The following is a 25,845-nucleotide window of genomic DNA, read 5'->3' on the forward strand; positions in this document are numbered from 1 at the left end:
CGGCTCGGCTCGGCCGCGGGAGGGGCCCGGGGGGCGGGCGCCGCCGCCGCCGCCTCACGGCAGAGGAGGCGCGACGGGCGGCGGCAGCGCGGGAGCGGAGGTAACCGCGGGGCTGCCCGGCGCCCCCCCGCCTGCGGGACGGGACGGGACGGGACGGGACGGGGCGGGAGAGCCCGCGGGGCCGGCACAGCCCCGCAGCGGGGCCCGGCTGAGGCGCCGCTGCGGCCGGGTCTGGGGCCCGCCCGACGCCGCCTCGCCCCGGAGCGGTGCCGCCGGCGGGACCCCGCCGCGGGCCGGCGGAGCGGTTCGAGGAGGGCGTGCTGTGGCGAGCGCGAAGCAGCTGGCGACAGCCCCGCGTGCCCGGGCCAGCTTGCTCCCTCACGGCCGGGCCGCGGGCGCCGGGTGGAGACGCCGGCCGGGGGGCATCGGCACCCGCTGCTGCCCTTCGCCGTCCTGCCGGCGGGGACGGGCCGGCACCGCAGCCCGCGGGCGGAGGGGATTTCGCCAGGCAAACACCGACTGCTTTTCCGTGCCGGTATTTGGCTTAGAAGGTGACATTTTTTTCAAAAAAAAAAAAAAAAAAGGAAGAAAACAAGGAAGCAGATTAGTAATAATTTCGGGTTTGCGTGAGTTTTCCAGTCGTTCACAGCTGTCCACGCACGTGGCTTCGCAGCTCTCGGTCAGGCAGGGTGACCGAAGCGCAGCTACCACGCTTCCCATTCCTCTGGTCTCAGGGGGACCTGCAGTTCTGCCTTCTCACACAGCGCACATCTACCCTCTGCACTCGTGTGAAGGTTATTTCAGGCTGCTGTTTAACTGGAGGTATTTTCTTTCAGTGGCACTGTAATTTGCTTTTAATTGCACATTTCTTCAAGGGCGAAAGGGCTTGGGTTTTTTTTCTTCTGAATTTCCCAGTAATGCTTATAAATCAGCACAAAACGCACTTTACTAACTTGAGCATTTAATGGCAGGATTTAAAAAAAAAAAAGTGAAAGTTGCCATGCCGGAGTTGCAGTTGTGCAACGACTTTGCATCACTGAGGGTTATGAAACAGTATCAAGCAGCAAGTCAGACTTCACAGAGCAGCTCAGTAAAAGAGATTGTATTAGTATAACTCAGCAGAAGGAAAATGGATCAAAATAGCAAGAAATTCTGTTGACTTTTTATTCAGGCCAATCCAAAAGGATCACGGTGAGCAGATTTTGCTCACTTTTCTAATCTCTATCCTATGTTGCTTCATAAGATGATTTCCGCCATTTTTGTCAGCCTCCAAGTAAAATACCTGAAAAAGCCAGTGACCTTCTCAAGGTAGCTGAAATATATGGGCAGTAATATAGGATATATATGACATATATATGACTACATCCCGCTCTGTAGCTGCCTCTGCCCGTAACTTAAGCAGTAATACATCGTGTGCTAAGCCAAGAGGAGACACTGGCTGGCAAGTTATGAGCTGGGCCAACTGAGACAGTACCTCAGTGAGAACTCTGAGAGTAACTGCCGCTCGCCCTGCGTTTAGCTTGTGCGCTAGAGCTTTTAGGCACCCTTACTAGCGGCTCCCCAGGAGCCCCGACAGCAAGGGACACCCCTTTTGCACTGGGCCACCGGCTTAGAGTTCACCCTACCAGACACCCGTTGAGCCCTGGGAAGAGTCACGGTTGTGACCTACACGTCTGATGCCTTCAGAGGCACAGCCCAGGGCGGACTCCGGTTCCTGCAAAGCACCACAGCAGCCCAGGTAGTAACGCAAGGGTGTGAGCGCACCTCAGCACTACCATTTTGTCTTTGGTTCGCCGTAAAGGGCACAGACCACTTGTAAAGCACTTGAGGCTTACCACTGGTGACGCCCCATGAACATCCCACTGCTATTAAAGCGTCCCTTGGATGTGGTGCTTCTGGTACGTTTTACTCTGCTCAAAGAATACCTGGCAAGCTGAACAGAGTCAGGCCTGGAAACTAGAAATATCCAAGAGAAACTCCAATTTTTTAAGAATAGATATGGATGGCACTTTCCAAGTGGGTGGACAAACAAGAAGAAAAACCTACAGCAGGATGTTGGGTAGCTGTTTAGAAGGAAGGTAGTCAAAGGGATGTTAGGTCTTTAAAGTACACTGCGTCCAGGGGATTTTATACAAACACACATGGGGAAAAGTAGAAGAGATTGAGCAGTAAATGGCAATTTATCACCTGGGAAGATTTTGTTCTAGCGTACATTTCAGTTCCCAGTATATAAATCTTCAATAAATCATAGATTTATTTGCACAACTTGTGCTCTGCCATTTTAAAAGAAGTATAGCCTAGGCAGTGAGATTTGTTGTCTCTAAACCTGATGAGTACACCTCACATCCTTAAATAAATACCACAGTTTTTATTTTTAGTTATAAATACATATTATAAACATATACTATACACTTACTTGTTAGATATTTATATAGTATATATCGTTTTAAGTTTCTCTTATTACTTGAGATTAGATAACGAAGATAAGACTGCTTTTTTCCTGGTAGCTGTATTCGGTGTCACAGACTGTGATATAACTTTCAGTGTTGTGGTTTCCCAGGAGTTAAAGCCACAACAAACATAAATAGTTTATCAATATAAATTAAGTATGTACCCCTTAATTCTTCAGACAGCTATCTCGGGAAGAAGCCCCAGGAGAAATTTGCATGCTGCCCCTCAGACCTGGGTAGAACCTTATCTGCCCTCAAAAAAATACACTGTAGAGGATGAGAGGGAGAGTATGTCTTAGGGACACCCCGTCAATAGTATGCTCACAGCTTTGTCAATCTACCCCAAAACAGTGGGGACTAGAAACCCCAAAACCACGTGGGTGATTTAGCCCTGCTGAGGGATTTTCCTTCATGTTTTTAATGCAATAGCTATAATTTAAGCCCCACGTGATTGGGTAGCCAGCACTAAGTTGCACAAGAAAGGGATTAGTCAGAGGTTTATCAGCACAGGGACACAAGAAAATGCAGTGAAAGTCATTGTCCTTCTTTCTCCTTCCCACTGACTGAGCTGTCCCTGGGAGTGCCTGGAGAAGGGAAGGGGACCCACCTGCCTTTCAGAGACCTGCTCAAAGCAAAGTAGTTCATTTTTCATCAGGCTGAAGCAAGCCAGCTCCTCTGTCATGATATACCTAGTCCCACCCATAGTGTACCACCTCCCTTTCTTTGGGTGTGCAGTGTTTTTCCAGAAAGAAGAGAACCCAGAAAGCTTCTGTTTGTTTTTCTGCATGTTACACCACCATAGAGAAACAACCTGCAAAAAGATAGAAGCCCATTAGGCAGCAAGTTGTAGTATGGGGGGGGGGGGGGGGGTTGCCCCTTTATTTCTCCTTTTACTTTATGTAGCTGGAACCAGCTTTGGGCAAGACAGATGTTTTGAATACCTAGAAAAAATATTTTAACATGTTTGTAAAACAAACTGGCCTGCTGCAGCCCTCAATGCACTGCTGAAACTGCCTGAAGTCAGACTAGGGCTAAACAGAAAATGGGCAGGATGATGAAGAAAATGTTGCACGGCATAGATAAAGAGTGGAAACAGAAATAAACAAGTTAAGTGTGTGTGGGAGGAAAAGATTCCCAACTGTTGTGGTTCTTAGAGGCAGATAATCTGCTGGGCATGCTGCAGATACCATCCACAGACATCCAGGTTTCTTCAGTATGAAAATCATGGTGCAAGAATATCATGCAACCAGATCTCACCCTTAAGTGGACCTGGGATATGCTTGGGAAAGTAGTAATTATTTCTAGGTTGTATAATACAGATGCAGCCAGAGGGGCTGTGTTAGCAATTGCAAGCCTGTGCTATGTAAGTTATTACCAAGTAATTTCAGGATTATCAGCTATACACTAAAAGGAAGTCAGGGCTGATAATCGTTAATATACTCTTTAATTGCATTACTTTCAAAAAATGTACCGGGCATTCTATAAACGTCACACAGATCTGGTGCTGCACGGCTAACCAAACAAACACTACAGCACTGACCAAATGCACTGAGTCTCCGGTGCATCCTTACCTTTTACTTACTCTCTCACTACAGACCTATACCAAGTAACCAGAGGAAGATGGACATGGCTTCTTCCAAAATCAGCTAGTGCCGTTCCCTGAGTTAGCTACTGCTTTTTATGGGAAATTGATACTAGTATTTCATTTTTGGGGAATTAAAATACAGGAACTCCCACTACTGATGGACAGCTGTGGTCTACTAGGCCAAGCCTACCAGCACATTCTGATCTTGCTGCATTGCTTCATTCCTCTTTCTCCTTGGTACTATGCAAGAGAGAGTATTTTGCCATGCTCAGGAAGTCCTGAGAAATACTATTGGAAAACATAGTATACAATTAGTAGTAATAGTAGTCAAAAGACTGGGACACCAACATTCAATTCAAGCCAGTACATTCAATCTCTTCACTTCTACTTCTTCCCCTTTCCTGTTCATGCACAGCTTCACTTTATCATAGAATCATAGAATCATTTCGGTTGGAAAAGACCTTCAAGATCATCGAGTCCAACCATTAACCATGCCCCCTAAACCATGCCCTGGAGTACCCTGTCCACTCGCTTTTTGAATACCTCCAGGGATGGTGACTCAACCACTTCCCTGGGCAGCCCATTCCAATGTTTGACAACCCTCTCAGTAAAAAAATTTTTCCTAATATCCAACCTAAACCTCCCTTGCTGCAACTTGAGGCCATTTCCTCTTGTCCTATCTCCAGACACCTGACAGAAGAGACCAACACCCACATCACTACAACCCCCTTTCAGGTAGTTGGAGAGAGCGATAAGGTCTCCCCTCAGCCTCCTCTTTTCTAGACTGAAAAACCCCAGATCCCTCAGCCGCTCCTCATAAGACTTGTGCTCAAGGCCCCTCACCAACTTGGTTGCCCTTCTCTGGACACGCTCCAGCACCTCCATGTCTTTCCTGCAGTGAGGGGCCCAAAACTGAACACAGGACTCGAGGTGCGGCCTTACCAGTGCCGAGTACAGGGGAACAACCACCTCCCTGCTCCTGCTGGCCACACTATTTCTGATACAGGCTAGGATGTGATTGGCCTTCTTGGCCACCTGGGCACACTGCTGGCTCATATCCCTGTTTCTTTAATTTGTGCCTTCCCCATTTCCACTTGCCTGCCTGATTTTCTTTCTCTTGTCACTTAAGAATTATTTCAGTGTTCTTCCTCCAACACGCCAAGGGACAAATGTGTAGCTACATCATTTATTCACTAATGACTGCAGCAGAGCAGTATTTTTCCAATTTGATAGCATTTAGCACTTTCAGCTTGCAGAACGCTTTCAGACTTTCTTCCCTGGGGGGAAGCTGACAGAACCCCTGACAAAGTCCAGTTGCTTAATACCTACAGGAAGCCACCCTGATATTGTTATGTCTAAATAAAGTGTAAACCCCTTTGGGTCCCTGCTTATCACTTAAAAAAAAATACTAGCATTTGACAGCCACACTGCAGCTGCACAGATGACCAGCACTTTACAGCACGTGTAGAGAACTAAGCCTAGTGTTCTCTCTGTAGACAAAGCAAGAGTGACAGGGTTAAGAATTAATGAGATCTTAGTAACTTTAAATTTTTAACTTAACCTTTGGGAATTACTTATCTGAAGGCAACCAAAAAGAATCATTGTCCTTGGAGCTCTTGTTCCCGTTACACCTTGTTGCTCCTGCGCGTAGCAACTCCTTCATATCCCAGTAAAAGCAGAGCCTTTCATGCTGTCAATACGGGTGACAAGCAGTGTATGCTCTGTCAGGAAAGTAACAATACAGATCTAGGCACAGGAGAACACATTAACTCCTTTCCTCCATTGAAGATGGTCCCCGGTAAACAGCAAGTAGAATCCATTAGGCAGGAAGTATGGCAGCAATGACTACCGCAGTGAGCTATGCAGATTTTTCCCCCTCTTCCTTGTTGTCAGTCCTCCACCCAAGACCTAATTGATACTATTCCAGCAGACTAGCACATTGTTCTCCCACTTCTCCTGCTCCCAACCTTAGTTCTGAATTCTTCCCTACTTAGTTTTTCTTTCACTTGTTCATTCTTTTGTTCTGTTTTTGACTTTGACTGTTGTACCACTTTGTCTGCTGCCTTTTTTGTGTGCATTCCTATTTATTGCCCTCCCACGACTCTCCCTTAAGGCATGCCCACAGCCCTTGCAGCCTACATGCCCTTTCTTGTTTACTCCTTATAAACTTTCTAATCCTGCATGCTTTACCAGTCCCTCCACGCTCTGTTTTGCCTTCAAAATTCTGCTCTGCTTCTATCACCAAGATTTTTCTTGATCCCATGTAATCTGGCTTATAGTCCCAGCCACTGAAATTTGTTCATTAAATCTGCATAACTGTATGGGCAGAGCCCTGAGTACAGGGACAAAAACCATAATGCAAGAGAGCTTCCTTGCTGGCCAAGCTTATACCTGTTCTCCAAACAGAAATTCCCTGTACCAGCAGAACTGCGACAATGCAACGTCATCTGTGCGCCATTTCCTCTCAGTTCAAGCACATCTGTTACAAGTGGGATTTCCTCTTCCCCACTCCCTGCCTCCTCATCCCAGCAGTCATAACTATAGCAATAAAAACTTTTAAACATAGGCCAAGACAACAGCCACCAAGTCAATAGGGCGCTTTGACAAGCCTCTGAAATGCTGGTTGCTCTAAAATTTTATTTTTTCTCCTGAGGCTTCCACAGTTGCTCTTTCCCCACTGCTGTACTCTTATGATTCCTTCCTGCTGTCTCCCCCTCCTGCATAACAGATGAACAGGAATTGGGTGTATTTGCCTACTGTATCTTTGAAAAAATAACGCATTTCAGTTCTGCCCTTTTTTTATCATACCTTTAATCTATTTACATTTTAGCAAACTAAACACAGCTCTTCTGTAGCATTTGGCTTTTGGCTAGAAAATCTGCAATGAAGCTTTTTCCTGCTTACTTGCTTAATTTTTTTACTGCTGCCTGTACTCTAACTAAAGCAGCGCAGCCTACCAGAACAAGGCATTAGTTAGTCTCACTTCTGTAGGCAAATTTAATCCAGTGCACTTTTTGGGCTTGGCAGCTAAGATTGCTGCAACTGATTGATTGAATGCTTCATGAAGAAGCTACAGGTGTACTCCCCATTTATCCACTGAGATGTCCTTCCTTGTTTAGGAAAACATCATTTAAGGACTTACCTTCTCATTTTCCTCCCTGGTGTTTATTTTCTGAGGCAGCTTCTCAAGTGTCTGCTACTAATTCACATCACTTATTAGCCACTGAGCATCTTCAGCACCCTTTTGAGGCTAAAAATGCAACACAACATATACAATTATTTTGCTTGAGCACAGGAAAGCACACACTCTTTTCTTACTCTTGACTATGCCATTGCATTGAGTGAATGGGCTTTTTGGTGAATACGGAAATACATGCTGCTTGGTGCAATTTTTTTTTTTTTCCCCCAAGTGCAGTTCATATAATATCAAACTGCTTTATTCCTCTGGCATACTTATGGGTGAGGGTATTTATGTAGGTAAAATTCAGTAATCTTAGTGCACAAAGCTGAGAGGGAAGTAACACCTCACTTCCCCACCTCCCCCCAATGTAAATGCTAGGTTCCTTTATGGGGGTGAGTATTGTCCAGTGAACCTGGTACAAGATCCATTTATTTCAGCTGCAGTCTTTCTCAGTGACAAGACTAGGCTGTGGATCAGATCCTACTCGTGTAGATTTTAAAAATCTGCTAAAAATGGAAAAGTTTTGTAGTTGCATTTTAAAATTGCTCTACCAATCAACATGTTTGGGTTTGTTTCAGATTCACTGTCTCAATGGAAGTGGTACCAGCCTGGGTCCCAGCAGTGGGTTTCACACTCCTGCCCCATGCAGGAGGATTTTTAGGAAGCAAGGTAACCAAAAAGGAAATCCCAGTGTGGTATGAATTTCTACAGAAGCCATCCTGGTGTCCACCTAACTGGGTGTTTGCTCCTGTTTGGGGAACTCTCTATACATCTATGGGGTATGTTTTTCACATTGTATTAAAGCACTTATCCGATCTCAAAGTTGCTTATTGTATTGCTGGGCTGTATGTTTGTAAGAAACTGTCAAGCTGCCTGTTTAACAGGTCAAAACACGTTTTGGGAGTTGTATGTGGGTTTGATAGGACATTTTGTATGCACAAGTATCCACATCAAAAGTAGGAGTTTGAAAAGCTGCCATTAATTTGCTTTCCTCATTCATTCTGAGGGGAAGACCTTCCAAGCTGGCAGCGATGGAGCAAGGCAGTACTAGGATTTCTTCTATGTATGTCCTTCAGTAGCTTTAGGAAAATAAAAGGGGAGGGGGGCAGGGGAAAGAATTTGGATAGAACCATTCTAACAGAATTCAATTAAAAGAAAACAAAATCAGAACATACATGTCCTTTCAAATAAAACTGCCAGGCTGTTAAACTGTAAACGTTTGAAACCATCTACTCATCTACTGTCTCCTTACTTAACTAGTTTAAAATATGTGACAGCACAGCTATTACTGTCAAATGAGCAAGGAATCACAAGGCCAAATACCATTCCCACAGGAACCTTAAAAGTTTAATAATACTCTATTTTGACAGCTGTTACTTTTAATAAGATGTAGCAAAAATACTTATAAAGGTAGGTTGTCTCAGGAGATGGTCTGGGCAGTTTTGATACTCCTCACAGACTGCTCTAGAAGCTGTCCACCCAACATTATGTGTTTTTATGTTAACTCCGGTGAGCTGTGCCACAGAGGAGAGGGAGCACTCTGCTCCTAGAGCCTGAACAGAGGTCAGTGCAGCCCCCAAGCACAAAGTGATGCTTTGTGTCTCTTCTGCACTTGGTCATTAAGAACTAGTTACATACCAGGATTCAGCACGGTTTCTTCCTAGCTATCAAATACACATTGTTGCTAAGTGATTTGTATATAGCACTGGCTTAACTACATAAAGTTTCAAAGAGACCAAATCTTTTCCAAGTTAACATTACATAGTCATCCTGCAGGTTATCTTAAATACCACACCACCTGTTGCAAAATACAGCAATGATGCAATATCTGAAACTATCTGAATGCTAAACTGGCTCTCACACATTCTCTCATTTTGATTTCTTTCTCTTTCCAGAAAAGCTTTGTAATTTTTATAGCCTCATGTACTGTCCCTCCTTTCCCATCAGTATTCTCTTTTATTTCTCCTCTTAGAGTGTACTTTTAAAAATTGGTCTCTACTGTTGTATATTCCAAGAGTTAGCATTTGAATCAGATCAGTACTGTCCTGTGAATAAAAAAGTGCCTTTTATCAAAGAGATGGGAGCCAAGTGGCTTTCCCATAGAAGGGCTTCCTTCAAGTTGACTGCACAATTTGTAACTCTGTTTCTGGATTCCTCATCATAAACCTGGATATAAAGTTAATATTTAAAAAATCCCAATTGTGACAGCTTATCACTTACTTTGATAATATCAGAATCAGTATATTCTGAGGTGGATGGTCCTGGTTATGTACTATACATCTAGCTCAGTGAAAAGATCATATTTATTACCAGGCCTTTTCTTCTGTAATCCATCATGTGCACGCATTCCTGGAATGATCAAGACATCTCATTCCTTTAGAATCTCTTGAATATATTAAAATCAAGAAATAACTAAAAGGAAGATTTAATAAGCTTACATGCCTTTCTTGACATTTAGCTTCCTAGCAGATTTGTACATCATGATTTTGGTCTGAAGTCAAAGTTAGATGTACAAACAACTAAATCCACACTGTGGCTCTGTAAATCACTTAGGAACAGATTTGGGTCCTGATGCCTTTTACAAAGATAAACTGTTAAGTTTCTAATGCTTACCTTGTCCCTCCTTTTTTTTTTTTTTTTAATACTCTCTGCAATCAAACTGCCAAGATAAAGCTGTATTGTTCAGTCCTTATGAAAGTAATAGCCAAGAAGCAAGCTTGGGTCACTAACTGGGTTAAAGAGGAAAAACAAAATCCTTCCTGTATGATCTACAAATGAAGACAAACTCCTTGCAATTACTCCTCTGGATGTTTGTCTGCTCCTAAAAAAAAAAATAACACAAGTTGGTCTGCCAGCAGAAACACGTATAAGCCCCCTGCTGTTCAGTACGGTGCACAGTCCAGTCGACTTTCCTACCAGGATGGAATCAGTCAGTACTCAGTTACTAATTCTGAAACAAAGGTATAGTTCCAAATGTTGGCATTTTATCCAGGGGATTGTACTGTAGTCACTTGGAATGGGTGTGCAGTCATCTGGACTGAAATCTAGCTAATGTCTAAAGGGAAAGTCAAACAAGAGCAAAAGAAATAGTCTCAGGTGATGAACGCTCCCCATTCTAATCAGGCTCCTTCAGTGCAAGAATAAACCTTACATTAGTAAATCTCCCAAATCCTGAGAATTCCTGTCTTTAGCAGCTTACATTCTGGGATCCTTCCAGTGAACTGTTCTTCTGCAGCATTAAGAAAGTCTGTTCAAAACCTTCAAAATATTTTTGGAGTGTCTTTCGGTAGCCAGGATCCTGCAGACAGGAAGGGTGCTGGATGCTCCTTGTGGCTAATTCTTTCCACAGAACTCCTAAAAATCTTTGTTGTCCCTATCTTCATCCCCTTCCTTCTGAAAACTGACTAAAGGGTTCCTCCTGCTCTAACACCATCCATCCCCATACTCACCTATGCTTTGGGATGCCACTCAATTGCTACTTCTCCTGTATTCATTTAATCCAGTTAAAAAGTTATTGGGTCGTGGGTTTGTTTTTGTTTTTTCCTTAATTTATTTTTAAAGCACCATCTCCCAGTACCAAGATTAAGAGTTTCTTCACTATTTAGAAACTTACCTCTTACCCTTGCACCTTAGACTTGCTTCCATCTCAACATGGCATTCTTTTTTAAGACTGAAATGCAGTAGGTCATCTGCTCCTCTGCACCTGGAAGTGAGAACTCTGGCAGGATAGGGAATTTTTCTCTGCATATTGCTATCCACAGCAGGTGATCAACCCTGTGCCGTCAGTTACCCTGCCAAGTAATGCCTGGATATCTACTCTTCCAAATGAATCTAGACCCTAGCACTGAAGTAATTTCCTTTGATCAAGAATGTGTGGTTGCTTTCTAACCAGTGTACTGAATAACACCTTCCATTTGCTTTCTCCAGATTCAGCTCCTACCTGGTATGGAAGGAATTGGGGGGCTTCAGTGAAAAGTCGGTGGTTCCTCTGGGTCTGTATGCAGGGCAGCTGGCATTAAACTGGGCATGGACTCCAATATTTTTTGGAGCTCACAAAATGGGATGGGTAAGTGGAAAAGTAAGTTTCTTAATCATAGGCTTCTGCTATCATTTGCAAGATGCTAAGACAAAAGTTTTATGTCATAATCTTTTCTCCCTGAAAATGAGCCTGAGCACAAAATATGGCTTGCAGAAGTTTTCTAAAATTCTCTTTAATGCATGCTGGCAGCCACCTAAGAGAATTTACATATCTTACAACATCCTTAAATGTTTAGATTTCAAGAAGCTCTTTCTGCCACCCTTTGATAAGAGTTCTGTGTGACTAGAAAATGTAACCGTTTATGCCTTACTAAAATTCCTAGGTATCTGGCAAACAGCAGTGATAAGCAGCTTATAACATTACTCAGGTAATCAGCACCCATTTTAGACTAATTTTCTGCAGTCTGAAGAGAAACAGCTTGCCTTAAAACTAAGAATCAATAATAAAAAAAATATCTATATTTGCCTGGTTCTCTAAATATACATGCAATGCTGTAATAGTGGAAGGCTTTGCAATCCATCTTTGATTCATTCACACCGCATCTCTTCAGGCAGCATCTATGACATGAAAAGACTGGGTAAGTTTACTTAGCTAAGTGACTTGCTCAAAGTCACACCGGGTTTGTAGTCTAACATAACACTTCCTGCTGCCAAAAAAGAGGGTATGGGTGAGAGGGGTTTTATTCTCACTCTCTTGCTCCCAGCTGCAATGCCCTTTCTTGTGGCTGTTGTATCGTTTTACAAGTTGAATTGACACATAACTCAGCAGATATCCTTTTTTTTGCTGGCTCGTTTTCTGAGAAGGAATTAACTCACAGAGGGATCCAACAAGTGCCAGAGCTAAGTGGAAAGAGCCACACAAAGACTATCTAGTCAAGAAAATGCAACAAATAAAAACAACACTAACCACCTTCCTGTGTTTCAGGGGTTGGTGACTCTTCTGCTCACAACTGGTATGGCAACAGCTACAACTGCTTCCTGGTATAACATCAACAAAACAGCAGCTTATTTGATGGTTCCTTATTTAGCTTGGCTAACCATGGCTTCTGCACTTAATTACCGTATCTGGAAGGACAATCGCAACAAGAAACAATCTGAATAAAGTTTTCAGCCAAAAAGATATTTTTTTTTCCCCACAAGAATTTTCTAAAAAAAGTTATGGCCTTATTTTATTTTTAGCTGAACTACTTATACCTTTAGTTGCTAATTACAAGTTGATAAAGCAGTACTTCTTTAAAACAAATATGCCTTTACTAGGCAAGTCACAAAGGGGTGTATGCCTGACTGGGTTTTATAGCAAACTGAAAGATAGTGCTGATTGAAAAGTACTAGTTTTCTATATTACAGCATTATATTTTATACGACAACAACAATTTAACTCTTGCCAAAAATAAGCATGAACTCCAACTTCATTATGTTCAGAGAAAGAAATCCAGCCATGTATTAACACAGCTCCCAGAACGCTGCTCCTAACAGTGACAGGCATGATTGTGGCCTGAATCTTTCATGTTTACCACTAGACACAGGGCTTTAGTACTACGATGTGTCCCACTACAGCTGCCAGATACTTATCTTCTGGTCATTGTACTCCGGAAATGTTTAAGACGAGATCTTTTTCACAATTTGTGCCTTGCCACTTTGAAGAACTGTACAATCTAGTGTCAGCTAAATGCATTAAACTACATGTAAACTTATTAACCTTGTCCCTCTCTTTTTAAAATACTCTGAGCAGAAAAATACTGAAGGCAGCAGGATGTTATAGCCTCAAAGATAGCCCCTTCATCTCTTCTCACCATTGCAATGGGCAAGACAAAACAGGAAATTCAGAGCACCTGGGCAGAAACTGAGAGGACCCAAATATTCAGCAACCCCCTGCACACACCTCTGAGGCATCACCAGCAGCACTGGCCAAACGGCACTAACGTACTCTACCTGGACCCTCAGTGTGATGCCAGTTCACCACTAGACCTGGACAGCAGAGCCAGCAACCAGGCCACGGGTAGGTCTGTTGCCCAGCGGGGCAGTACATACACCATGGCTACTAGTGTCTCCTACCTGCACCTTCTCGCTTTAGCTGCTTAGAAATAGAAACCAGGGTTTCTCCTCTTCAGGGTTATGGTAGCTAACGTAGTAAGATCTGGGATGCTTAGTTCAACCAGTTGCTTCCCGTAAGATAAAACCATCTCTTTTGTCTAAGAGCACAACAGCAGACTATTTTTGCTCACAGCTTATGGTCCCACTGTACAAATCTTACTACTTTTTTTGAAGTCATTCTTCTGGTTTGCTAAGTGTGACATCACTTTTCCCTTTATGATGAGGGAAACCTTCCCCTTTACTCTAGATCCACAGGCATTTTGTTACATGTTTTCAGGTACTTTGAAGGCAGAAGGTGCCTTTTGCTCTCCTACAAGTGACAAATACATCCACTGAGCAGCACTGCATGTCCCCTTATGTCCACTCTTGAGCACCCATTACTATATTCTGTATCACAGACAAACTTTTTCCCTGCATCAGAAGTAGTCACACCATCTATGTTAAGCACTTCACCATGTTTCTTTAATCAAATTTAAGCAAGGAGTCCAAAAGAGTTCTGACTCCTGAGGAGACCGATACCGCTGTCAGCACCACTTCTGGCTGTGCAATCCAGCTCTCCCTTCTGCCCCACCTCTGCAGTGACTGAATTTTCATAAGACACAGATGGTTTATTTCTCCAGCCTATGTCCCCGTCAGTGGGAAGAAGTAGGTTTCTGCAGACCACCCTGATATAGTCTAAAATATCCCTATGCCTTCCCAATTATGAGGGATAACATTGCATATTTGCAAAGCTTGAAGCAAGGTTTAGAACACTTACAAAATTCTGTAAGTGTACTTCGCTCTCAAACAGATCCTGATTGCTGCAACTAGCTTAAAAAAATACTACCCACATAATGTATACTTCATGACAGACAGCAGAATTTTCGCAACTTGTACATGCATACAAAGCAACATAAAGACAGCCTAAAATTGCGAAGTTTCAGCCAGTTACCCTGATGCGAGAAGGGACAAGAGATTAGGAATAAGTAATTTCGAACTGACACCCCACTCTCAAGTACCTCTATCTTAAGCCCTAAACTTTGAAGTCCAAAGATTGCTTGGGCTTCTGGCAGAGTTTCCCAGATCCCTTTCATTCCTTCAGGCTGCTCCTGCTTTCCTGTGCTGCTCTAGACATTGCATCCTTCTCAATTCCTGCCTGACCACTTCTGAAAAACTCTAGTTTCTTTAAGGGGCAGGCTAAGGATGACAGCCAGCAGTAGAGGGTTCCTAAATGTTGTGAGTTTTGTTTGCCTTTTTTTAAACAAGCAAAATGGGAAGAGCCACCAAATCGTTAATCTCACTACCCTAGTAGTTCACTGCACTGAAATACCATATTATTTTCCCATCAGACATTTTAGATCTTTGAATAAGAGGGAAAGATTAAGAAAGAGATATACAAACTCCAATATGATTCAGTAAATTATAGTTTTAATGTTGACATGGGGAACTTGTGCAATGTTTCCCAGCAAGCAAGCAATCAGGCTACCTGAAAAACAAGTCAATTGCTCCAGTTACTGTCCTATTTTGAGGTCTCCCATATTCAATAAACAAGACATTTGGTCAACACAAACTGATGATTTATAGAACTAAGCAAGACAAGGAAAATGCAGACAAAATGATTATCAATACAGTATATAGTATATGCATATTCTTCTGATATGAATTTTTTTTTCCTGGGTTACCAGTATAGGAAAATAGTTGCATCAGCAGCTCATAGAACTGAAATATAAATCTTGCTGTTAAGCATATCTGGGAAGGAAATAATAGAGTCAAGCCTCCTGTGGCTAGACAATGCATGTCACATGGCAGCTGTCCGTTTCATCCAGAAACAGGGTGCTGAAGACATCATTAAAAAAGGTAGGGTGGTATTTGCAGGCTCTATCACAGTCAGGATTAAAGTTCACCTCCAGGATCTGAGGCTGCATAATTCTTTTCCCTGTAAAGGAGAACACAAACATTGCCTCTTAATACAAGGCTCTATAGAGGTCCTGAATCACTACCTGTCTTCAAGCCAGAGATTATAGAAAATGACTGGAAAAAGCCATCTTATGACCCAAGCTGGCAAGCCGGTACAGTGTTTTTATTTCAGTGGGTTTGGTTTTTTTGGAGGGACAGAGGTCTGTTCTACCATCATTATACAGAAGACAATTATCCAACAGATTCTGTAATCACGGTGCTAATTCAATGACTCATTTAGAATGAGAATTTGCTGCAACTCAATAGGATCTCCCCAATACAGCTGTCTTGCTTGACAGTCTGAAACATCTTCCAGAAAACTCTGCTTCTCCTTTCACTTTTCAGCACAAACCTTCCTTTCTTAAAGCTCTTGGATATCTACCTTTCTAGTTCTAGCAGTCCTGTTCCTTTATGTTCCAGACACTCCCACCTGCCACTTCATCTCACTCCTAGAAGGAAGTCAGGAAGTTTAATTTTCTCTTAAAACTTAATCAGTACAGTTCAGAATCAAATGCATTCTGTGCAAACAGAAACCAAGGAATTTATTTCCTGTCTGGTGTTGAGATTGAAAGTGAGGGTACAAGCTTCTGATGCATAGGTAAACCATGCTCTGCTCTGCACAGAAGCAACTAATCTGTTTGTCCACAGGCTGCCTACAGCATCACAGCTGTGACTTTTGTACCCACACCCCTGTCTTCAAAAGCCTAGGCACCCACGCAGCTCATGTTCAGCCAGGGCTGTAACATGAGGTTGGTCCTTTTACTGCAATAGTCTTCCTCAAGCTAGTAATATTAGTGAGTTGCTTTGCCTCTCCCATTCAAGACAACTCTGGGACAGGTGAAAGAGCATTCAACATGGATGTAGCACACCCAAATTCAAACCCTTGCTCCACCTGATCTGAACAGTAAAGGCTCAATTCTACACCTCCCGTTTCCCAATCATTTCCCTCCATCAAAGTGATTCAATATTTACAGAATCAGCCACCGCAGCAGGGGGCTAGGGGCACCCACTCAACATATACAACATCTAATCACTCCTCCAGCAAACCTGGGCACAGGCAATTAATTTCTCCTGTGTCCCAGGGACCACAATGGCACAAGAAGAGTACACTCAGTTCTGTTTAATACTCTCCTGGCAGTCCTTTTTGTTTTGGTGCCTCTGCTGCATTTCTACCTACAAGAGACACGTGTCTGGGTTGGGCATGCTTACAGAACATTTTTGAGCCTCCTGGTGAGATAATAAAGAATTCACCCTGTTTGGCAAATTTTGTTACCAGTCGTCCACAACTGGCTGGAAGAAAGGCTCCAGGTAGTTAGCCATGCTGTGGCACTAACGTGAAGCACCCTCACATATGTGTTCTTGTAGAGACTTGGCAACAACTGAGTGACAGTCCTGAGGACATCAACAGCACTGAAGTGGTGAATGTAGTCCCTTCCCTGCTTTAGCAAGTAACTGTGCATTGAAGACACTGGTCCAAGCCTGGAAGCCACAGACAGTAAGGTGTCTCTTTAAGGCTTTCATAAAGAGACAGGTATTTCAGACATTCTCTCACCAAAAACGGTAAAGAAAACTTGCTGCTGTCAGAGTGACTAGACTGCTGTACGGTTGGGTTTTTTTAATGCGTGTGGTGGTTTGCATTTTTGTTTGTTTGTTTTTACAACAGAGAACAGCAGCAGCAGGGGCACAAGAGAAGCAAGGACTCAGTCAAGCACAGTTAACAGCTCCCCCATCATTCCTGTTAACCAGCATGGCAGATGCTAACCCCACAGATCTGCAACTCCAGATATGCTTTGATGTCAGTGGAAGGCACTGAGCACACAGCTCACACTGCTTGAAAAACAGTAAGAGTTCAGACAGAAATAAATTTCTGAAAAGGTCCACAAATATAAAGAATTCAACATTCAAAGAAATGAGCTTCTCACCATCCCTGCTGGTGTCCCATTTAAGCATCAAGTCAATGGCATATATTGCTCTTGATGACGGATAGTCGCAGATGCCAAGAGGTGCAGGTTTAGCTGAAGCAACTTGGAACACTTCAGCAAATGCCTTAAAAATATTTGCCTAGTAAGAGAAAAAGGTCTCTGAATGAGAAGTGAGGTTCCATAAAAGCAATAAACGTATTTTTAATCACTTCACTCATACAGCTTTTTAAAGAGTTTGTATAAATTACACTAGCCAACCGATGAAACTCTGCACAGTATCAGCTTCAAAATGCACATTGATACCTAAAGACAACACAGTGACAGTGCCGAGCACCCAGCAATATCCATGGACTTCTTCTGGGGACCAAATCAGTACTACAGAAATCCTGAAAATAGGGCATTTAATATTAGAATTAACCCCCTTCTCAGGCATTATGTACAGTATTGCACTTATGTGTAGAGGAAAGGGAAAAGAAAATCCCAGTGAGTTCTGTGAACACCAGCAGTACAACTGTGAAGTTCTAACTTTCCCCTGCCTATTAAGTTGTATTCTAGCTTTGTTTTGTGTTGTTCTGCAATGAAAAATCTTCAACCCACTTAACACCCCTCTAAAAAGGGTAGTGGGGACGTGGAGATTTTAAGAACATACTACATTTGTATTTTGAGAAACAGTCAGATATCCAGTGTGAAAGTGAAATAGAAAGAACATACAGGTGTGAATTTTAGCATTGAGTTTATAATGCAGTGAACCATTTGTTCTGCAAATGAAAAGATGGTGTAATACTTCCTATTCTGCACACAGTACTACTTTGGGTAACCTACAGCACATATTTTGACATCTCTCTTTTCACTCCTTGTAGTCTCTTCCAGACTATTTTAAACCTAATGCTGCAAAACCTGTCATACTCTGAGAATCACTGATTGGATATGAGGTTCTACTTAAAACTGATGTAAATTAATTTATGGAAATCAACCCACAGCTGGGTAATTTATTCACTTTTGAAAGCATATGCACATATAAATGCTCAGCTACCATTCATTCTGCATCTTCTAGCTCCTGATAAATATGGAAGAATGCAACAATTCAGTTTTGTGCATGTTTCTGAACCACATCTTCACATTCAGCTTTTTCTTTCAAGCATGAACTACAGGCAAAAAAAAAAAAAAAAAAATCAATAAGGTGGCCCTCATCCACCTTCCTGCATATTTTATGGAACTATAGTATTTGGAGCTTACTATTCCCAGATAAAAGATGCCCTAGTATTAGGGAACCATCTGTTTTCTTGTGAAAAGTCATCAATGCAATGACCAGGGACAGGGCTCTGGCCAGCTCGCTAACACAGAGAAGCTGGGTCAGCAGCTGGAAATTCTGCATTGCAGACTCAAAGGCAAACAGGGTTTCTAACTTACTAGCTCAGAGATATTACGTTGGTGGAGGAGGGCTCTTTAGGAAAAGAGAGAAGACCAGCCTAACTTGTTTTCTTTTAAATATGCCACAGTATACAAATGCAGCCTCTGCACCATCCAATCTGGCAGCATAACCCTTCAAGCATATTACACCTGGAGCAGGGGCAGTGCTTATTTCTATAAGCCACTTGGGCACAGCTGGGCACATCCTTGTATTGTGAGTGAGCTCCAGTGCACTGCACAGCAAGCTAACCTGAAAGTGTACAAGGAGATCTTTAGACTGACAGCTCTGCTTAAAAAAGATAAATCAAAACCTGTGATGCCATTCCACTGAGATTACTATATACTGTAATCTCCTATTTACTTTAGTTTCCTACTTGTTCTGACACCTCCTTATCTTGTGAAAGCATTTGGAACAAAGGAAGCAAGAGCCTGAATATCTCAGTGGTTCAGCTTTTCAGAATCAGAGTTAATATTCTGCTGAAGAGTAGTGAAGGCTTTGAAAACAACTTTTCCACAGTCATATGAGCAACATCTGTAGTGATTAGCACACTTTATATTCTGGACTTCCCTGCCTTTTTGCATGAAATACCAAATCTTTCACAACCATGGGCTTAGATTATTGGCAACCTTCTGCAAAAAAGATGGAACTTGCAAGAAAAAAGATCCTGGTCCCAGGATCCTGAGGGTAGTCAGGACTGGCTTTATTACTCAGTCAAATATAAAGAATTCTCATAGCGTAATCATGAAATAAAATTCTCAAATGCTAGCAACGAAATGTTTGAGGGGGAATTATGCTAAGTTAAGAAAAGCTTCTAAAGTAAAGGTTAACGTTTGATGCCCTTTGTGGAACGGATACACATGAAGTATGTCCTATAAGAAAAAAAAAACCAACCCAACACATTTGGAAAAGCTAGTTTGCCGAGTAAAAAAAAAAACAACCCATGAACATTTACATGAGAAAGATAAATTGCTGACTTACTTGTACCGTTGCCCAAGGATATTCAGGATATTGTTTTTCAAACAGAGGAATAAATTCTTCACAGTGTACCTAAAACAGTTTAGCAACATCAAAGACTGTTTTGGTTGGGAATGACTGAGCAATCAGATGACAAGAGAATGGAACATGGAATATTTTTTGCCAGTCATACAAACCCAGGTAGAGAACTGGGGCATTAGACAGTTCCTGAACACCTTCCTTGTTACAGCATTTCTTGTTATAAAAGATCACACTAAAGTCTTTGACAATGATTAGCTGCCATTTTAATAATTTTTTTACTGGTCTCTATCAGTGTGGGTTATATTCAGGATGTAGGTTTGTATTACCTTACATAATCACAGATGATTAGGGGGGAAGAGGGGAAAGAGTCTAGGAAAATATTTGACAGAAAGGTGAGGGAGTGTTTTGGACTGTTTGCTTACCTGTTTTAATGTTACACCGGGAGCATAATTCATGACTGTGAAATGCTTCTCGTAGTCATCCAAGTCATCAAGTGAAAATGCCCTAAGGAATAAAACAACTCCTTAGTTTCCAAGGTATCAGATATAATTCTAAGCCCCTCCACACTAACAAGGGGAACGTAATTACCGATTTGAAAAGCGCAGCCAAAATACATCATAGATATACAGCTTGAGTGGTTTTACGGACCGCAGCAATACAACATAACGGATGTCAAATTTAACCATCCCCACATCTTCTCGGTGAAACAAGACTGGATTCTCAATATATTTGCAGACTACCTACAACAAAGCAAAAACACTCACAGTAAATATAATTCAACTGAAATAAAAACAAAGTGTCAATGGATCTCCAACAAAGCAAAAACACTCACAGTAAATATAATTCAACTGAAATAAAAACAAAGTGTCAATGGATCTCGATGATTTAGGGTATCCTTGCATGCATTTCAGTTTTTCTTCAGAAATGTGCACAAATACGCAACGTTGTTATGCAAATAGGTACCTTTTATCAAACTCCCACATCTGGGTGGGGAAAGTGGGAAGCCAGAATGTACTCAAAAAAAAAATCTCAAAATTAATTTTATTTATAATGTTGGTGACATTGTTGTTTAGAACTAGAAATGTGAAGCAATTCTTTGTGCATTTCTGCATTCCAGAAAATACATGCAGTCCACACATCAACAGAAATAAAGCTGGAGTGACACTGAGGTATGACCGCATATTGCACACTCCCTATAAAAGAGCTCCATGATTCATTTATTGTTGGCAAAGACAGTACTTTGTGCCACTGAGCAGAGCTGTGGATCAGCAATAACGATCAACCAGGAGACAGAAGCAATAATGTTCCAAAATTTATGACCAACGCTAACTATAGCTAATGTGTGTTCATCTGCCAGTCTGAGGATTAGCGTTAAAGCAGCACCACACTGGCGTATTCATTACTGTCATGGCAAGTTTTACTTTTTAAGTAAGAAAACACCAGGCTCTGAGTTCATCACTGCAACAAACAGAGCCGATCAGTTTGAATCTGAATCAATTCTGAATGATTGAAACCATATGCTTCTGGCCAGCGTATGAATTTTGGAGAAAATTAATTTCCTTCTTTGTATTTTTAGACCTCCTTTTATGAAGCAGTATTTTCATCTCTCCTCTTTAAATCACATTCAAAACCATGCTCTCTAACCTTTGGGCTGCTTTCCCTATGCCTGATGATATTGTTAAGACTGTTGGTGATGTGGGTATCCAGACTTCTGGCCAAGTTCCACGGTTTGCATATCCAGTGGTTGTCTTCTCCTCTGAGAGAGAGAGGGAGGGAGGGAGAGAGGGAAGGAGGGAGGGAGAGAGGGAGAGAAGCCAACACCTGTAAGTATCCACCTCATTCATCTGTCTGAACATCCACTTGAACTGATCTATGTACTCCCTTGAATAAATAGTTTATAAAGTTGTGGGCTACAGTGCAAGAACTAAGGACCTTTGACTGACAGCTGGGAGTGGCAGGCCTTAGGCATAAAGGGGAGAAAAGGCAGTGCTAGTTTTCACTGATCTTTTCAGTTAGGGCCTAGCATGCTCTCACTGTTTATTTTCTTCTTCTGCATCTGACTCCTTCAAAAGGGGAAAACAACCCATCAACAGGACAGCATCATCAGGAACATGCACAGGTCACAGTGTGGAAATCATTCTGCCAGGAGCCTGAGAACATTCTGGCAGGGTATCGTGCAATTTTCCAAGTTGATTCCCTAATAACACCTCCAAATCATTCACATTAAATGATACCATAACTCATCCCTTTGGGAAGAAATCACACAATATCTCAATGGTTCATTCTGCAAGAAAATGAAAGCACACCAACATCTTCTCACTTTTTAGTACCTAGTCACCTCAAGGGGCAAATTCTTTGAACTGTCCTTGAGGAAAACAGGCAAAATGCTGGTCTTTCAATGTATCTTTCTGAGTAAGGGCAGCGTGACACTTGATGTCTTCCTTCTCTCAATCTATTAAAGCATCCTCAGAAAATTCTTGAGCTTCATGACAAACAGCATAAACTGAGCTGAAGTTAGCCATGTTAACTTAAGACGGCCTGTTATTTATTTGAAAATTCCTATCCCTTCCTTCCCACTCCCTACATACATATTGCATTCACTGTCAATCCTTGATATTAAAAAGGAATTAAAACACCACATGCTAGGGATACATGAACGAGCGCTCTCTCCTGGTCATGCCAGTCAATAACAGAGTATGTAGAGCAAAGAACAGCCAAATGAAACGCCTGGCAGGTGGCACCATAAGCAAGCATCACCAAAGAAGCAACCTTTCAATCAGAATACTCCATGCTAGGCATAAGAGGTTATTCCACTAGCAGTATGCAATGCTTGCTCTCTCACCAAACGAAAATCTTAGTTTCCATCCACTCTGAGGCAGCTGCAGCAGTAGAAAAAGTGTGGATTTAAAACCCTAAAGCTCCAGAACTGCTTTAGGCTAACACTAAAATTAAATTTTACTTTCACAATCTTACAGAACCCAAGTACATTAACTCTAAACATCTTCCACTCTGGCTTAAGTGCAAGAACAACTGCTACTGGTCCCCTGGAAAAAAAAAACAAAACCCAAAACATTTGTTGGAAATGCATTTTGAACCTTTGTATATCTATTAAATATAAGAGGTAAGATCTTGACTAGACAAAAAGCAACAACCTTCAAATCTGTATTCAAATGATGGTGAAATTTCTGTGTTTCAAAATGCATTGCTTAACTATTCTTACATTAAAGAAAATACCTAAAAAGCTCACACTTTCCAGGTAAAATTCACTTGAACATAAGCACAGCAAGAGCAAACTCATGGTAGCATAACAGCTGTCAAGCCCAAAATGCAGGCTACTGGTTTTTGAGGAACGTGGAATCAAGAAAGCACAAAACGTAAGGAAGTAGAAACACAAGCCACCTTCTGTCACGTTGCTGAAAGTAGCTGATGAACTGAGGCAATTCTGTTTGGAGGTTAAAAGTACGAGGCAACCATCTTGGCCCATCTGGTCCTCCAGCTCGTCTAGAAATGGATGCCAGGCAGTCTTTGACAGTCAGAAGGTTCTCACATGGGAATTGATTCAGCATTACCTCAGGCCTTTCCTCACTTAGCTTCCTACAAAATAGATAAGTTGCTGGGTGAAGGAGGAAGGTTGGGGAGGCCTTTGGGAACAGTTTTTATAGCAAATAAAGAATTTGTATTATCAGGGGAACAATTGCAACCTATAATCTTTGAAGTGTGAGAAGTTGTAGAGGATGTCTGCTTTTCCCTCGTTGTCTGTGAATACAAAACGGGGATGTGTCAGGTTGTTGAGGACTTGCTGAATGTCTGTGAAAACCCTAGAAGAAGAAAAAGGCATATGAAGAAAAATGTCAGTTTGGTTTCTGAAACTGATCAACTCCTGCTTGAACAGAAAAAAGTTTTAAGCTTGGTTTTCTACAAGCATTATGCTTTACGAATACACACCATCTGTGACAATCTCTTCTTAATCCACAGAAACATTTTAAATCGAAGTGGGACAGATTAAAAATACTGTATTTTGAGACAGAAATCTCAAAGAGAGTTTAGCTCCTACAACTTAACAAAAACAGCAATTCAGAAGACAATGACTAAGTCCCTGACAGAGAAGCAGTAACATGAATTCACTATTCTACATGAGAAATCCCTGAATGAGAGACCTTGTAAACACCTTCATTGCTGGAAGAGCTCTAAAAATCAACCTGCTGTCATCCATGAGAAATTAATAGGAAATCTTGTCAGTTTAACTCGGTAGCTTCAGAAGACTATTTTCATTTGTTCAGAATTTCACATACATAGAGACACTTCCAAACAATCAAAACATATGAAAGTATGTACATCGCATATGCGCAGGAAGTATACACAACTTTGAGGTTTAATACAAACCCCCACCCAGCCCCATTAAAAAACCACACCAAAACCCAACCCAAACCTGATACACATTACAGAATGTAACAAAGAATGAGGCAAGATGTGGCATATCTTAGGAAATTCCCCTCTCAAATAAAACCAGTGACTTGGCTATCTGACACGCTAAAATAAGCAGATAGCAATATAGGTTATTTTGATGATTTTACAGCTTGAAGTGAGGTCACTTAATTAGGAATTCAGCATGATGACTCAAAAAGCAAGACTGACATAGAAAACAGTTCTCATGGTAAGGGGACATTTAAACAGACTAAGCAACCGCTAATTTTTTCCACGAGAAACCACTATATTCTTCTTCCTCTCCAGACCTATTCTTATCAGCTGCGTAACTTTCCTCTCCTCCTCTGCTACTAACCAATTGGAAGATATATTCCCCCGAGAGAGACTTCTCTGAAATGATGAACTGTAAAAATAGCCCAGTCACAGAGGGAAATATATTCTTTAAAAAGAAAAGGATGTAAGATGTTTTGCATAGCTCCACGTGTGACATACTACGATGGTTATACTATTTATGCTGGAGCCTAAGACTAAGAGAGGCGACTTCACTGTAGATGAAGAGTCAGCCTAGCATCCCTGTTGAAAGAAGTCACCAATCTTTCCCCATTGTTGCAACAGACCACAGTATCTTCATACAACCCCACTAGCATTTCTTTCTGCAACATGTGGCTTCACCTTATAAGTCTGCACATTAGGGGAAAGTACAATACCAAATTTGATGTAGTGGATCCAGTACAAGTTCTGCCAAACCCATTTCATATAGAAGTGTTGTGATTTGGAGCAACTTTTAGTCCTTGCTGAAGCAAAAGGAAATCAAATTGGTGACCTGAAGATAAAAGGCCTTATAATGCTGTAGCAAAGTCTTGAAGCATCCAACATCCCCCCCAAAAATATGCATGCAGGAACACATGTAGCACAAATACTAGAATTTAAGTTGCTAATACAGTCCCAGATCAGTCGCTTACAAACACACCCTACAATACAAGTTATTATTCCACAAAGACACTAGTCCTGCGTAAACCTAGCTAATAGGTCTTAGTAGCAAGAGGATCATCACATCTACACAATGGACCTATACTGGTTATTAAATCCACTCAATAAATGGGAGCAGCAATAGTTTTGGTTTGGGTTTTTTTTTTTTCATTCTTGTGATTAAGCCTCTTTAGCATGGTATGGAAATATTTTGCCAACATATTGCACAATTTTTTCATGGCAGAGTGCTGGAATGCTGGCTTTCAGGATTCCTGGCTTCTGCTCCAGAATATGTGAGCAGTATCTGGTTTCCAGCTCAGGAAAAAGGGCAAAAGTAACATAGTCAAGTGTAGAGTTTGGTACACTCATTCTGAAAAACAATGTGGTTGGATAAAACTTGCATAATGTTACATATTTAGAGTACAGCTACAGTTCTAGTTGGGCTAAAGCGGTACAACCACTTGGTTAGTTATCTGCAAAAACAGTCCAGTTACAGTTGCTTTCCCCAGGACAGAAGTGAAACCTTGGTTCAAAATTAGTGTTACGCTAGAGCTATGAAGAGTCACAGATAGGACTCCTTTGCATATGAACTACCAGAGACCTTGCATGCACTTACAGGTAAAGTTCAAAAAAAAGGTTTTTACAGAAACTGGTGGAAGTAACTCAGTAGTGGATCTCTGGGAGTCAAAAGAGTAAGGCTTCCCTCCCCTCCAGTTGCAGTTACAGCAAATACCTTTGAAACCTCTGGTTCATCAACTGATGGTTCTCACAACAGTTCTTCCAACTGGGGTAACAATGAGGCTGAACTATAATCTAAGGTGTTAAAACAGATTAATCAG

The 25,845-nt window shown here is 41.8% G+C and overlaps 2 protein-coding genes across 3 annotated transcripts in view; one reads left to right on the forward strand and one right to left on the reverse strand.

Moving 5' to 3' along the window:
• Nucleotides 1-12,948, forward strand: TSPO (translocator protein). 2 transcript variants are annotated; one of them, XM_052789051.1, is made up of 4 exons: nucleotides 1-100; nucleotides 7,795-7,995; nucleotides 11,144-11,282; nucleotides 12,180-12,948. In XM_052789051.1, exons 2-4 carry the CDS (start codon nucleotides 7,808-7,810, stop codon nucleotides 12,354-12,356), a joined length of 504 nt encoding a protein of 167 aa, XP_052645011.1. In that variant the 5' UTR covers nucleotides 1-100; nucleotides 7,795-7,807; the 3' UTR covers nucleotides 12,357-12,948. The 2 variants fall into 2 exon arrangements, with proteins under 2 accessions (XP_052645011.1, XP_052645012.1); XM_052789052.1 differs by lacking the exon at nucleotides 1-100 and adding an exon at nucleotides 654-822.
• A 1,785-nt stretch (nucleotides 12,949-14,733) lies between these two features.
• Nucleotides 14,734-25,845, reverse strand: part of TTLL12 (tubulin tyrosine ligase like 12) — a 29,874-nt gene continuing 18,762 nt past the window's right edge. The window contains exons 7-14 of the mRNA XM_052789049.1: nucleotides 23,314-23,430; nucleotides 23,012-23,206; nucleotides 21,257-21,368; nucleotides 20,201-20,352; nucleotides 20,035-20,116; nucleotides 19,595-19,663; nucleotides 17,206-17,344; nucleotides 14,734-15,263 (exon numbers count right to left, since the gene is read on the reverse strand). Of these exons, the coding sequence (XP_052645009.1) occupies nucleotides 15,112-15,263; nucleotides 17,206-17,344; nucleotides 19,595-19,663; nucleotides 20,035-20,116; nucleotides 20,201-20,352; nucleotides 21,257-21,368; nucleotides 23,012-23,206; nucleotides 23,314-23,430 (1,018 nt within the window). The 3' untranslated portion in view covers nucleotides 14,734-15,111. The remainder of the gene's footprint in view (nucleotides 15,264-17,205; nucleotides 17,345-19,594; nucleotides 19,664-20,034; nucleotides 20,117-20,200; nucleotides 20,353-21,256; nucleotides 21,369-23,011; nucleotides 23,207-23,313; nucleotides 23,431-25,845) is intronic.

This window comes from Harpia harpyja, chromosome 6, assembly GCF_026419915.1.
Source record: "Harpia harpyja isolate bHarHar1 chromosome 6, bHarHar1 primary haplotype, whole genome shotgun sequence".
Lineage (NCBI taxonomy): Eukaryota > Metazoa > Chordata > Aves > Accipitriformes > Accipitridae > Harpia > Harpia harpyja.

Coding starts and splice junctions, on each gene's coding strand:
- TSPO (XM_052789051.1), top strand. CDS start 7,808: ATGGAAGTGGTACCAGCCTGGGTCCCAGCAGTGGGTTTCACACTCCTG. Junction 7,996..11,143: donor ACTCTCTATACATCTATGGG/GTATGTTTTTCA, acceptor TGCTTTCTCCAG/ATTCAGCTCCTACCTGGTAT. Junction 11,283..12,179: donor GAGCTCACAAAATGGGATGG/GTAAGTGGAAAA, acceptor CCTGTGTTTCAG/GGGTTGGTGACTCTTCTGCT.